Below are 15,265 nucleotides of genomic sequence, written 5' to 3' on the forward strand. Positions count from 1 at the left end.
CGCCTAGAATCCTCTCCAGGAAAGCAGCCCCCTCCATCGTCAAAGCCATTAGTGGAGAATCTCACTGATGATGAATCGACTTCATGCTTTGAATCTCCAAGAAAAGCCCAATCCCTTGTAAGGGCTCACGTGATTACATCAGGCCTACCAAGGACAATCTCCCTATCTTGAAGTCAACTGATTTGAGACCTTAGTTACATCAGCAAAATCCCTCACAGCAGTACCTAGATTAGTGGTTGTTTGAATAATTGGGAGAACATCTGGGTATACCAGGAATCTTGGTGTACACAGGAATCTTGAAGGTCATCTTAGAATCCTCCCTAGTTCAGTCTGTAAATTCCTAGATGGCAAAAACTGGGCCTTGTGCATCTTTGTCTGGTACTCAATAGATACTCTAGGAATGTTCACTGAACTGAATTGTTTTGAAGGGATTCAGAAATTACGAAGTCGTGAAACTGTTACACATGAGCATTAACTTCCAGGTACTGACAACTCCCATCAGGAAAAAGATCAGATAGGATTCAGTGCCCAGGAAGCCTTTAGGCTGATCACTGTCGTGACCTCTTCCTCTACCAAAAGATTAACTGGATTTTCTACTTTCACTATGGGAATACAGCTTTGATTTTATTAAGGGAAGCCAAGGGAAAAAGAATTCCTATCCCAGAGATGTGCAAGAAAAACAACTTTCCAGAATCGCATCTATTCTATTGAGGAAGTGGTGTGTTCAATGGGTTTGTGGTGTCATGAGCTGCCCTTCCCTAGTCTGCCAGCTCTTTGAGGGTGGAACTACCTATTATTCATATTTCTATCCCTAAGGCTAGCACAGTGCCTGGTTCAGAAGACAAACGTTAAAGATAAAAGCTGATTAAATGTTTGTAGAATGAATGCTATTTAGCCTGTCTCTGCTAGTAGTCATTCACTTCCTGTGGGCCAGGGCTCTGTCCAACGCATTTTCTGCAAGCCAGCAATGCCTGTCTGTTCCCCGGCAGCCAGTGAGCATTCAACAGGTGCACTCTTTGGGCCTTGTACTCTTGTTTTAAAATGTATTTTATTCTCTCCCAAATTAGCAGTTGATCATTTTAGGTTATACAATATGGATTGAAGGTGACTACTATTCAAGCTAGTCTTATAAGGCTTATTTCTAAGAAATATTCAGCTTTATGTTAACACACACACACACACACACACAAAAACAAACCCCCAAATCCCAAAACTTTCCTCTTCCTTTCCAAATGGACATTCATTTCAGTGTCTAGTAAATGTATTTATGGGAAACATTTCTTTACGTTAATCAGAGAACAGAGCTGTGATTTCTGAAAAAAAAAGCTCTGTTTCCCTTAGGTTTTCTCAGCTTCTCCATTGCCAGCCTCAGACAAGGTACACGTTATCTGCAATTCTGTGAGCCTCCCTGCATTTCAGTCGCATTGGGGAAAACGCTTTCCCGGCCTTCCAAAGGCAGATAAACGCGATCCACATAACTCCACTTCACTGCAACCTGGGAGCCGCGGATTTCGGGCCCGCGCTGTGACGTCACCGGGCTCGCAGGCCGCGGCGCTGGCCTCAGGCTCGGCTGATTGGCTGGGGCCCATGACGTCACGGGCCGGGGCGGCCCTGGGTTCGGGAGGGCCCAGCTATGCTCAGGGTTAGTTTTTAAAAAGGTGGGGGTGGAACAGGGGAGCTCGCGGAGCGCCCGGTCCCTCCCGACGTGCCAGGTCCCGCCCGATCGCGCCCACCGCCAACCTCGCCCGGCCGCCGCGCCAGCCTCGGGGGCGGCCCGAAACGGGGCGGGAGGAGAGGCGGAGCGGGGAGGAGCCGGGCGCGGCGCCGCGCTGTCCCTGGTCGCCGCCCACCCCGTTACACACAGCATGTAAACAGTCCCCGCCGGGAGGAGCCCCGGGACTGGAGGGAGCCCGCGTCGCCCGGCCCAGCCGCCTGCCCGAGAGCCCACAGAGCTGCGCGCTGCCCGCCCGGGAGGAGGGCGCCCGAGGAGAGGAGGGCGGGCGGCGAAGGGAGCGGGAGGCGGGCGGCGAGTGAGGAGGCTGAGGGAGCAGCGGGCGCGGCGGGCCAGGATGGATTTCCAGCAGCTGGCTGACGTTGCGGAGAAATGGTGTTCCAACACGCCCTTCGAGCTCATCGCCACCGAGGAGACCGAACGCAGGATGGATTTCTACGCCGACCCCGGCGTCTCCTTCTACGTGCTGTGTCCGGACAACGGCTGCGGGGACAATTTTGTGAGTGCCTGGGGGAGGGACCGCCGCAGCGCGCGGGAGTGTGGACTCGCGGCCGCTTCCCTGCGCCCGAGCTCCCTCGCCGCGAGGCGGTGGGGCGGGAGGTGGGGGGGCGTAACCGGCTGACCGCGGCGCACCCAGCTGCTCCGCGCTCCGCCGGGGGAGCCCTCGGGCCCGGCCCGTTGGGGTCAGCGCTCCGGGTGCGTCCGGTAGGCGGCAGGCAGGGGCGTCCTTAGGATCCGGGGAGCCGGGCTAGAGAGGGCTGGTTCCGGGACGCGACCCCACGGCTCGAGCGCTGTGCTCGGCTTGGAGCATCTCCGGGGGTGTTTCAGCCTCGCACCAGTGCGGGCCAGGGCGCGCGGACCCTCCCCTCCCGCAGGATCCGGAGTCGGGAGCTTCCTACACCCAGGCGTCCCGCCCAGGTGAGGAACCCCGTTACCCTCTAAATGCGCAGACGCAACTCCTCGAGTTGTCCCTGCCAGGGAGAACCCGCTCCCGTCCCCCTCCCCCATGTTATTCTCATCGGTGTTTGGACACAAAGCCTATGTCCACACTAGCGATGCCCCATCTCCTGGACCTTCTTTGCGGAATTACACCTCGGATCTTAAAAACGCACTCGCGCGTGCGCATACACACACAAACACACACAGGCACGCCTATCCCCCTTTCCTCTCGTGCTTCCATTGCTTCTCTGTGAGCTTCCAACGGGGTGTGTGGAGCCCGAGAGGTTCTGTCCAGCTGAGGCGGCGGCCTCGGCCCTGCCAAAGCCCTTCGGTTTTTCTAGATGAGGGGGAATTTCTCTTCCCCACCCCACTCCCCGCCCTGCCCCAGGCTCGGAGGTACCGGGACCTGGAACTGCGGTGTCCAAAACCTCGACTTTGCATCCTGCGCCCACCTGGGATCTTGGCGCTGGTAGTTTAGGAAGGGGATGTAGAGGGCCGGGGAGTTGGGTTGGGAGGTGCAGAGACTGGGCGAGGATGGCGCTTCATGAAGTGTTTGTAAGGACGAGGAAAAAATAATGGTCCCCAAATGTAAGATGGAGGCGGCTATGGGCTCAGGTTACCAGCCTGAGTCGCCGGCCTGAGCCTGGAGCTGGCGCTGCTGCCGCCCCTGCGGACGGAGGTGGGGCAGCGCCTCGGCGAGGCCTGGCGCTGGCTCCTCAGGTAGGGTGAGACAAAGCTGGGCCGAGGTCCAGGCTGTCGCGCGCCCCTACCACCAACGGGAAGTTCGAGAAAGAGTTAGAGAGACAGCAAGATTGTCTCTCTTGGCCCCAGAGAGATGAAGGCTTCTTGTATGACTTGTCGATAAAGCATGCCCCTCCCACCACCTCCACCCCACCCCACCCCGCAAAGGTGAACAACCCACCTGGCCCCAGCCCTGCGGCACTCTAGAAGAGGGATGGCATTGGGGGACAGCCAGATTTGAGTTCTGGCTGTGTGACTCTGGTCACATGCATTTTAATGTTTTCAGATGCTCAGTGTACACATCCAGAAAATGGGTATAATACCAACTACCAGGTGATCAAATAGATAAAGCACCTAATAGTCTCCAGTGCACAGCAAGGGCCCCACAAATTTGGGTCAGAGATCTGGGGTTCCCCAGAGTTTAGAACTTGTCTTTTTTTTTTAAATTTTTTTAAAAAATTAAATTTTTTATTTTTGGCTGTGTTGGGTCTTCGTTTCTGTGCGAGGGCTTTCTCTAGTTGGGGCAAGCGGGGGCCACTCTTCATCACGGTGCGCAGGCCTCTCACTATTGCGGCTTCTCTTGTTGCAGAGCACAGGCTCCAGCCACGCCGGCTCAGTAGTTGTGGTTCACGTGCCTAGTTGCTCCGCGGCATGTGGGATCTTCCCAGACCAGGGCTCGAACCCGTGTCCCCTGCATTGGCAGGCAGATTCTCAACCACTGCGCCACCAGGGACGCCCAGAACTTGTCTCTTTTTTAAGAGCCTCAATTTCTCACCTGTAAAATGAGGTTGATCAGAATGCCTCCATCATAGGTACTTGTGAAGAGCAAGTAAACTATAAGTGTATGTAAGAACACTGTTAACTGTAGTTAAAATAAGTAAATTAGTGTTGTCAGTGGGAGATCATTAAAAAGGGATTTACTCCATTGTAAAAGTGTAAGTAAGCTCCAGTATATAGTATATAGTGGAAAGGGCATCAGGGTCCAAGTAGTTGCAGTGTTAGGGTTTGATTAGGAGTCCCTTCTAGCCCTGGGCTTCCTTGGACTGCCAGTGACCTTTCCCCCTCTTTATTGTTCGAGATGGGACAAGAATCACTCATGGTTCTGGATTTTATGGGGGAGAGTTCCACACAGCCTTCTTGCTGGCACTGCAGGAGACATATCCAAAGAGAACAAGTAGGTAGAGAAAAGCAAGGCTATTCTCTTGCCTTGAATATATTTATCAAACCATCATTCAGAAACATTAAGTATATCAGGCCTTTTTCAAGGCCACCCATATTATATTTTAAATGTTTTCCCACCTGTATGAGTAAAGTGCTTGAAAGTATTTCTTTTGAAAGTATTCATTCACTGACAATTAAATGAAATAGATAGGGAAGAAAGATAATGGTGGTGGGGGGGAGTAATTCATTGGGTAGACTGGAACTTTTTCAGTTTCTAGAGGCCATAATGGACGAGATGCCAACCACTGGAGTTTTCTTCGCCCAAAACTTCTCCTCTAATCTGTCCCAGGCCAGATTTGTCAAGTGCTGTTTGCCTCTCGCTAAGGGAACTCAGACATGAAATAAATGTCCTACTTCTCTTCTTTTTCTTTTCCCAGAAAAATCTGCTAAACATTAGAAGAAATTTGAGATGAAGGGAATGTAATCTGAAGGATTTAACAATAAGAATATTTACATAGCATTTCTCAATTTACAGAGTGTCTTTATATCATTCATTCATTCATTCAACAGACTTTTATTGAGGGCTCACTCTGCACTTGGCCAGGGCTACCTAGAATGGGGCCATTCTATTCATCTAAGAGGCAGAGTGGTATAATGGTTAGGGGCACAGGCTCTGGGGTCAGGCTACTCAAGTTGCACCCCAGCTCCCCACATCTAACTTTGAGACTTGGGGGAAGTTATTTAACCCCTCTCTGCCATGATTTCCACATCTGTAAAATAGGGATGATATTAATACCTCCCTAGCAGACTTGTTTGGGAAAAGTGCCTGAAGTGGGGGTGATGATATTAGTGGCTCTGGCAGGGTCTCTGCACAGCAGTCCCTCTGGATCTATTTAAAATATAATCCAAGTCATGTTCTCACCACTCCCTACCTCTCCTGAACTGACTTCCCATTATTGCAATAAAACCTAAGCTTTCTTGGCTTCAAGTCCCCACATGATTTGTCTCCTGCCACCTCTATGACCTCATCCTGGACCATTCTTCCCCCTTGCTTACTGTGTTCCTGCCACACTGGCCTTTCTGGTCTTCAGACAAGCCAAGCTCATTCCTGCCTCAGGGCCTTTACGTGTGCTGTTCCCTCTGCCTAAAGTACTCTTCCCCCACATCTTTACATGGCCAGCTCCTTTTTGCCATTGCGGCCTGGGAGAAACCTTCCTGACCACATACTCCCTCCCTCACCCTTTTATTCTTATCATAGCACTCATCAGCACTTGATAGTCCACTGTTTATTTTCTGCCTGCCCCACTAGTCTGTAAGCTTCACGAGAGCTTGTCTTATCACTGTATTGCAGTGCTTGGAACAGTGTCAAACATGTGATAGGCGTTCAATCCATGTTTGTAAGAATGAATGACTAACAGTCTAGTGTAGAAGATAGATGTTAAATTTCAAGAGTGACAGCTTCAAAGACAACTACCACTTACGTGCAGTTCACTGTGTGTCAGACTTTGCATATATGAACTCATTTAATCTTAGTAATCTCACAAGCTACTCTGTAATTATCTCCACTTTACAGATGAGAAAAGTGAAGCCCAGCAAGGTTTACTAACTTTCCCACAGCTAATAGATGGTAGAGCAACTTGAACAGTAGCCTTGTAGTGAGTATATAGCACCACAGGAGTGACAACAGGGGACCCAATTCAGACTGTGGGTTCAAGGGCTACTTCTTATTGAGCCTCACAAATATTCTCTAAGGTGGGTATTATTATATCCCCATTTTATAGGTGAGGAAACCGAGGCTAATGAGTTTAAGGGACTCATCCAGGACTATGCCACTAAGAAGTAAGAGAGCCAGGACTCGAGCCAAAGCCCAGGGGGCTGTGCCTTCTGCCATGCAGACTGTACCCCAGGCAGCATCAGGCTGGGGGCTCCAGAGGCCTAGGAACAAGGACTTCTTTCTGTCTGCCCTTTCTTTGGCAGCTCCTGGGTCCCTTGTGCACTCCTTCCCCTTCTTGCTTCACAGGTCATCCCGTCCCTGCAGTCCGTTTCCAAACTGCTGCCCTGGTTCAGGTCTCTCTCCATGGAGGGCCAAGGAGTTCAGGTCCTGGGATAAAATGCTGCCAGTGCCTTGTGTGTGCTGGAAGTTCAAGGACACAGCTACTCTGCCTGGCTCTTCAGGTGTCATGGGGAAGTGGCCGACAGCACACACAGGCAGTGTGCTCCCCTCTTCTGCCAGCTCAAAAGGTCCTGAGAGCTCGGTCAGGCTTGAGGAATGGGGTGTTGGCAGCCACTAACATGCCAGACAGACAGAGGGGCACGTGCTCCTGGGCATGGCAGCACCAGCTGCTTTCCCTCTTCGCCTAGGCCAGGAGAAAGGAGCTCTCAAAGCTCACTGCCCGGCCCCTCCCTGGTGCCTGGGCGCTGCCGACAGGGAGGGGGGTGCTCCCTTACTGTCCACGACATGTTTGGGTCCACAGTTTTGTAGAGTTTAATCCCTCCTCAATGCAAAAACAAAGGTAGCAGTTGTCATAGTATTGAAGAAACATGTTTTATTTATAGAGGGACTATGTGATTTAATTTTATGTGTGTGCCTATGCCTATGTCTTTCTCTCTCCATTTTCGTCCTAGGCATGTCTCTATTCTTAACTATGTGACTAAATAACAATTTTGTGACTAATAACATTTTGGAGAAAGAAAATACAACTTGTTTGAATGAGATTGCATCATGTTTACATGGTGGTAGAGTGGAAAGAAGGCACTTTCTTATTAAATTTAAACTCTCTTCTCAGTTTCCTCTTCTGTCAAATGGGGATAATCATACCTATATCACATTATTATTTGCAGATTAAATGAGCAATAGTGGTAGACTCTAATGCCTTCCACGGTGGCCATGCATTATTCATACAGAGAGATTATTTCAGGGAAAAAGATATGTCCTTCATCATTCATGGGTGGTAATCCTGAGGAGAGTAAAATTCTGCTAATATAAATTCAAATAGGAGGGAATAAGCACTCATTGGGCCCCTGCCAAATGAGAGGCAGGGTTATCTACAGATTATCTCTTGGAATGTTTATATCCACCCTGTGGGTATTATTATTTTCTGCGACTTACAAAGGAAGGAGCTGAGGCTCAGGTTGAAGGCATGACACCTCTCTTGACATCCTCGCTTTGCCCATTGCTTCCTCTGTGACCACAGACAAGTTGCTTAACCTCTCTGAGCCTCAGTTTCCTCGTTGGTAAAACAGATCAGTGTTTGACACCAAGAGCAGATGGTAGGTGTGGCCAGCCATGCTCTTCCCTGGGCAGAAATACGTTGGCTGGCATGAGATGGCTTGTAGCTCTTACCCTCTTACACCATCTCTTCTGTGGAGAGCAGTCAGTTGTGCGTTAAGCTGCACCAACTTAAAATGCACTCCCCAGTACTGCTGACAGCAGAAAACCCATGCAGTGAGAGTGAGGTCCTTGGCAATGGCCCTTTGACACAGATAACTGAGTCCTGGGAGGGCAACAGGCATGTTCTTAGCTCCCCTGCCACCCCCAACTCTGCCTAAGCACCAGGAAGTCAAGTGCCATCCCCACAAGTGGTAGAACCGTAGGAGCACACAGACTGTGATCAATAAAATGTTTGCAGGATTGAATTACCTTGATGATCTAATTCCATTTTTGGGTAAGCTGGATGTTCTCATCTATACTACAGAAAACAGGCGCTCATTTTCCTGTTTGCAGATGACATTGTTATAATGTCTTAAGCTGGGCGAGCTTTGATAATAAACTCTGACCCAACTTAAAAACAGAAAGAACGGCCACAGATGGTGTGTGCTGAAATCAGAGTTCTCACTGGGGATTTTCAACTCTAAATGAGCAGGAATCTATAGGCTGCTCAAGGTAGGTACAAGGGGGGCCACTTCACTGCAACCCATGCCATCCTGAAAATTGGAGGTGGTTTTAGTCAGTAATGACATTTAGATTTTTTTTTAATGTAACGCCCACCCTCAAATATGTAGTTGGTCAAAGTTCCACTCTGGTTCTTGTTCTCAGATTGCAGTCCCAGAACCAGCAGCAGAAGCTGGGAACTTGTTGGAAATGCAAATTCTCAGCCCCATTCCCCATCAGAAACTCTGGGGTAGGACCCAACAGTTGTGTTTTAATTAGCCTCCAGGTGATTGTGATGCAAGCTAAAGCTTAAGAACCACCGCTTTCCCCTCCTTAGCGAAGCCTTTTCTTGGCATTTCCCCTATTATGATAGTCCAGGTCTGCGATCTGCCTTGGCTCTAACTACCCTATTGGAAATTCAATACATTCTGTCCCCAGATTTATATTTGCCAGGGAATTACATTGTTCAAAGTCACAGGTTCTCTGACCCCCTGCTATAGTTTTTTCGTGGCCAAAGTGGGTGTTTGGTTACATATGCTTGATATTTTCCAAGTTGAAGGCCTTGTGGCCATGCCCTGTGGTGCAGGACTCTGGGTCTTCAGGTGCCCATTTGTCTTTGTACAAGACTAGACCTCAGATCCTGCTTTCAGTAGCTTCAGCCCAGCCATCGCACGCTCTCTCTGCCTTCCCTTGGTTTTGGAATGGGCCTCTCTATTTTCCTAAGAGGTAACCCTCCTGCCCCTAGTCCCTTTCCTGTTAGTTCTGAAGAGCTGGTCTGTTTTATACGTGGGCACTGCCTCGGGGCACTGATGGCATGTCTTTCTTTGCATAGCATAGGCCTCTGGAAAGCAGTGGAGGCAAATCTGTGTCCCATCCATGGCAAGTGCCAGGCTTGTTTACCCGGCACTGTTTGTCCTAATCTCAGTTGGTTTTACATTATTCTTCTTCTGTTGTTTCCCCTTTGTCTTTATGTTCTCAACTGCAGACTTAATTTTTAGTTCATCTTATCTTATATGCTGACTGCCTTGATTAATTGTAGAAGGGGACAGTTTCAATAAATAAAACTGAATACCTTTTATTATGAGATACAATGGATATGAAACAATTAACATTTAGTAAGTGATGTCTTTTAAGTGGTCGTGTATACCTGGGCCTGTCTTATTCCAACCCCCTGCTCCCTCATGTTATCATTTGGGCAGAGCTTCAGTTAAAACTCTTTTAAACCACAAAACCAACACTACTGGGAATTCAGGATGAGTTAGACAGCCACGGGAAGGAAATTTAGGCACACTGGACATAAGGCCCTTTAGCAGGTGTTAAGTCTTTCTTCAATATATTCATAAATCAACAATTCCAAAAGTGGAGTAATGAAAATTGTGGCATGAATAATCTCCTCATGAGGCTATAGATGCCCTAGAAACACTCAAACTGAATAAACTGATTACCAAGCAGTGGTGGATACTCTGTGATTCTGTTATTGTTTGAGTGATATACTTTCCTTAGTTTACTTTGTAATTTGAAGTACTTTTTAAAAAAAATGTAGTTAAAAAATAGCCATGCAAGGTTTTCATAGATACACCTGCTTCTGAATGAACTATATCCCAAGTTGCCTTGGATAGTGTTCTCAGTGAAGTCACATAGGGTGTCTGATTTAGCCTTGTGGCAGGTGGAAACCCCTACCCCCAATCCTCCTGCAGATGCAAAAGGGGAAATAGGCGACTTATATCCACCATTTATTGAATATCTACTATTTGCCAACCAGGCACTGTGCCAGGCACTAAATAAACTTTTTACTTTTTCTCTAATCTTCACAACAAGTCTAGGGAAGGCAGGCTTAAAATTTTCCGTTGTGTGGTGCTAGGTGTTAATCCCATCTCTGACTTGGATAAGAATTTGAAATATGCTTGAACTTTTTAAAATTTGAGTTTGAAAATGGGTGCTGAGCTGAACTTATATAAAGTGGGACTTTATTATTTGTCTTGCAGAATCCCCACTAATTAAGAATCAAGTGCAGTAATGGATATAAAAGCACTTTGTACTGTTATGCTTTTGTACAATGCAAGAGACTATTATATAAATGGCATTTCAGAGGCTCAACAACTTTAAGGGCCTCTAATTAATAGGGAATCGTGTTTGAGCTATTCTCTAAGGTTGGAGAATCTAGAAGTTATCTTTATTAGGTCAAGGCGATAGCTACTCTAGAAGTCTGCTGGAATTAGAGCAGCACGTGTCGGAAATGGACCTTCACATCTATGAAACACAGATAATTGGGTGGTAAAGATGGCATATTAGCACCTTGTTATTCTCTCTTGGATCTGAGCAGTGTTTTAAGTTCTTTCTAGTTCCTGGAGATCCTGCAGTGAGAAAGAAGGAAGTGAAATATGTTTATTGAGTGTTGGGCGTATGACTTTCTGGGGTGATGCTCTAATCATTTGTATTAATAGGAGGGGGCAAGTGCTTGACATGGACCATTTCTCCAAACTGATCTTGTCTCTTGCTGCCTAGTCCCTGCTCCTTGCTCTCATCTGCCAAATATCTTCCTCTCCTCTGCATTTTTTTCACCAACGTTGAGCTGTCACTGCTCAGGCCCTTCTAAACAGCGATTCTTGGTACCTGACTGATAGCCTGATGTCATCCTGGTAGCTCAGTGCCCCCTCCATTGCTCAGATATGCAGGGGCCTTCTGCATCTACATCTCTCAAGCCTGTTTCTTGGACTTATTCCAGATCCTTGAACATTTATGGGAGAAACTAGCCTAGTCTTAAAGATGTGCTAAAATGGATATCCTCATTTGGGGGAAAAAAAACCCACTTGTCTAGCCCTAAGAAAAAATAAAACCTAAATCAGTCTCCTCTTGGTGCGTGTTAACATTGCAAGGTGTTGCTTGGGTACGATGCCCTCTTAAAGCATTTTAAGGGAAGGTGAGGTTTCAGAAAGCCTTTGTTTCCTGGTGACTTAGTGATGACTTTTCTGTGTGTTCTCCTGAATTCATTTCATCTTGAAGTAAATTTACCATCACAGGCTAATCTGGGTAAAGAATATCTCCAAGTAAGCAGTTACAAACTATGCCTAATTAATCCTTCAGCCTTTCTCCTTCCTTTCTCCTTTCTCCTTCCTTTCTCCTTTCTCCTTCCTCCTGTTTTAAAACCACCCATAGCTGGCACCAGAAGGGGGGCGGTGGAAATCATGGGTGGGGGAATATTGATCCCAATGCTGCTTTTACTATGTATGAGCAGATTTGATGGAAAATTGAGCAGGTGAGATTATGGACCAGAAGCATGGGGGGTTTCTGCAGGGTATGCATTTTCTGATCTCCTTCAATGCAAACAAATCAAGAATGACTATATGGATTTTACTCTGGAATGGAGGCCTTCTTCAAATTCACGTAATTAAAGAAAAAAAATCTTCTTGGCTTTGTGTATTTCAAACTGAGTATAATGACTGTGTGTCTTTGTTTTCTCCTTTCCCTTGCCGGCGGGCATGTAGCACGTGTGGAGTGAGAGCGAGGACTGCCTGCCTTTTTTGCAGCTAGCACAGGATTACATCTCCTCCTGCGGCAAGAAGACGCTCCATGAAGTCTTGGAAAAAGTCTTCAAGTCTTTCAGACCTGTAGGTGCCTGCTTGGCTTCTAAAGCCATCTTGTTGTCTCCATTGATTGTGCTTTGAATAACATGGATTGTGGGGAAAGTGGGCAAAACCTGGGGTGACTAATTGTTTTTCTCTTGTCTGCCCTGTGGCTTAAAGATAGCAGCTAGTGGAGGGAGGCTGAGGGCGGAGAGGGAGGGGGAAACGGGATGCGACACAGCTGTTTGTTGCAGGGATGATGGTTATTTCTAGCATCACTTGAGTTAAGAATCTCTGATTGGGTGGGAAGCAAACAGAGCCTTTATGAGACAACTGAGTATTCTGGTTCTCATCCAGTAGACTTAAAACCAAAATGCTTGGAAGTGCTATGGAGGTTCTCTTATGGCAGGAAATTGCCAGAAGGCTATATAAAGGATGTACCTCCATGTTGATGGATATGGAGAAGGAGGAAATTGGATAGTTGTTGTGTTCTTTTCTCTTTTTATGAAGTCTCTTATAGAGAGCTTGCTTTCCCCCAACCCCCTTAGGATTTAGGAATCTGTATGTCTATGGTTAGCTGACAGTTGGTTTCATTATAACTGAAAAACATGTAAAATGAATACTCACCCCTAATTGGAAGACTACTTCTCTGTTTTTATTGGAAGAGAAAGTCAGATTACGTGACACGTGCCCCAAGTTCAATTCCCTGCCCACCATAAATACTCTACATGCTCAGGGTTATTTGCTCTAGGATTTCTTTTTTTTTTTTTTTTTTCTTTTTTCAAATCTTTTAAAATAGTATCTACTTCTTTCCTGGAATTTTCAAACTTGTCTTTTGCTTCTCTGAACATGGTAGGCTTGGCTGCATAAGAGACTGTCAGATATTCCAGTATTTCAAGGTTTGGGAGTCTGTTCTGTCAGCTTTTGTTACCACTGGTTCACCGTCATGGTATCTTGTTTTTTCGCGTGTTGGATTATCTCTGCGTGCTTGAAAATTTGTATATTTGTATTTGCAAATTTATATATAGGGGTATATTGAGGCCTAAGATGATGGTACTTTCCTCCAGAGAGGATTTTTATTTGCTTCTGCCAGGGCTGGAGGGGCCCTGTCAGTCAGAGACCACCCTCAATCAGTTTGAGACTTGTGGTTCTTAGAACTCTCCAGGTGATGGACAGTCAGGTTGCAGGCCTGGTTTATTCTGGTTCATCCTTGTCCTGAGAGCAGCCTCAGTCTGTTCAGGCTGATAGAACAAAATACCATAGACTAGGTGGCTTATAAACAAAAATTTATTTCTCATTGTTCTAGAGGCTGGAAGTCTGAGATTAGAGTGCCAGCAGATCTGGTATCTAGTGAGGGCCCACTTCCTAGACAGATGGCCATCTTTTCACTTGAACTTCACATGGTGGAAGGAGAGAGAGAGAGCTCCAGGGCCTCTTTTATAAGGGCACTAGGCCATTTATAGGGGCTCTACCTTCATGACCTAATCACCTCTCATAGGGCCCACCTTCTAATACCATCACCTCGAAGGTCAGGATTTCAACATATGAATTTGGAGGGGGGAACACAAATACTCAGATCATAGCATAGGCTTTTGGGGTCCTAGCCTAAAGTGAGGATGGTTTATAACAGTTTGCTCCTTTGAAAGGCCCTGGGTTTGACTTTGGTCTCCCTAGCTCTTAGAGTAGGCCAAGAATGCAGTAGAAGTTTCTTCCAGGTCAGCAAATGTCCTTAGGACAAAAGCAGCTTTTTTTGATAGGTTTACCTCTCTGGGTGCTAATTCTCAATGTATTTAAGAAGGCATTTTTCATATTGAATCCAGATTTTTTAGTTCTCTTTGCAAGAGTTTGTCCCGATCACTATCACTTAATCCATAATTATAAAAAGTGGAATTTCAAGTGGCTTTTGTCACTTTATCTGATTTGTATCATTTGTCCAACCAGTTCTTTTTGTTGTTGTTGTTTGTTAATTTTCTAAGCCTGTTTGGCTTATTCAAAATAGATTTTTGACTTAATGATACTGGTCTGTCCCACTTCCATTCATTCAAGATGTATTTACTGAGTACCCAGTAGGCACTTGGCACTCTTTACTGCTCTGTTCCTAGCAGTTGAACTAGACAGATGAAAATCTTAGACCTCACAGAGCTTATATTCTAGTGGCAGAGAGATAAGATAAATGAGTATAACATAAGATAAATGAGTACCGCACATAATGTGTTAGTGACAAGTGCAGAGGAGAAAAAAAACATGAGTCAGGGAAAGGGGGTGAGAAGTGTCAGAGGCACTGACAATTTTGATTAGGGGAGCAGGGAAGGCTTCACTGAGGAGGTAATGTGAGTAAAACTTGAAGTGAGATGTGAGCCATGAGGAGAGCTACAGGAAGAGCTTTCCAGGTAGAGAGAACAGCAAATACGACCACAGAGGGAGAGAAAACCAGTGTTCAGAGAACAAGGAGGGGCTGGTGCGGCCTGAGTTGGGGGGGAGGGGAGGAGCATTGAGAGATGAGTCCGAGGAACCTCAGGGGCTTTCAGGTCACGGAAGGACTTGGGCTTTTTCTCCCGTGTGCTGGGGAGCCGCTGGGGGGGTTTAAACGCAGGAGGGATCTGCTGAGTAGAGAACAGGCTGTGCGGGGGAGCGTGGGAGCAGGGAGCCCAGTGAGGGGGCTGTTGCTTTCCTCCAGGCGAGGCCATCGGTCTTGGACCAGGATGATCACAGTGAAGGTGGAAGAAAGGGGCTGATTCTGGAGATGCCTGAAGGTAGACCCAACCGGACTTGCTGATGGGTTGGAAGTGTGGTGTGGGAAAAAGAAGGCATGGATGACTCCAGAGGTCCTCATCTACTCAGTGAAGGGAATGGTGTTCCTTGACTGAGGTGGGTGAGGCTGCAGGAGGAAAGTTTGGGGGTGGGACTATCAAGAGCTCGGTTATGGACACGCCAGTGTTTGAAATACCTGTTAGACATCCAACTAGAGATATCAAGGCAAACAAAATTTTTTAAAAAAATTGGTCCCCTCAAATCTCAACCCCCCCAGACTATCTAATTGGCAAATGATACTCACTGTGCAGCTGGTTTCCTCAGGGGGTTTCCACTCATTAGCCTGCCACCTGATTCTCTGTATGTGGCTGTCATCTGGGGTGGCAAGCAACAGACTACCTGCAGAGTGGGCTTACCTGCAGAAGGTGAGCGCCCACCAGGACTCCTTTTGCCATCTTGCTTTACCAAGTCTATGGCTGTATTTCAGCAAACAGGCCGCCACATGTA

At 47.1% G+C, this 15,265-nt stretch overlaps 1 protein-coding gene across 3 annotated transcripts in view; it reads left to right on the top strand.

Moving 5' to 3' along the window:
• The first annotated feature begins 1,648 nt into the window (after positions 1-1,648).
• The window catches only part of MTURN (maturin, neural progenitor differentiation regulator homolog), a 29,817-nt gene continuing 16,200 nt past the window's right edge, over positions 1,649-15,265 (top strand). Inside the window, exons 1-2 of one of the 3 annotated variants that reach the window (XM_082398046.1) lie at positions 1,668-2,231; positions 11,930-12,052. In XM_082398046.1, coding sequence (XP_082254172.1) covers positions 2,070-2,231; positions 11,930-12,052 — 285 coding nt within the window. In that variant the 5' untranslated portion in view covers positions 1,668-2,069. Of the gene's footprint in view, positions 2,232-11,929; positions 12,053-15,265 lie in introns of all 3 variants that reach the window. The other 2 variants (XM_082398047.1, XM_082398048.1) reach the window with 2 other exon arrangements.

The sequence above is a fragment of the Balaenoptera borealis genome (assembly GCF_965194805.1).
Source record: "Balaenoptera borealis genome assembly, chromosome: 7".
Classification (NCBI taxonomy): Eukaryota; Metazoa; Chordata; class Mammalia; order Artiodactyla; family Balaenopteridae; genus Balaenoptera; species Balaenoptera borealis.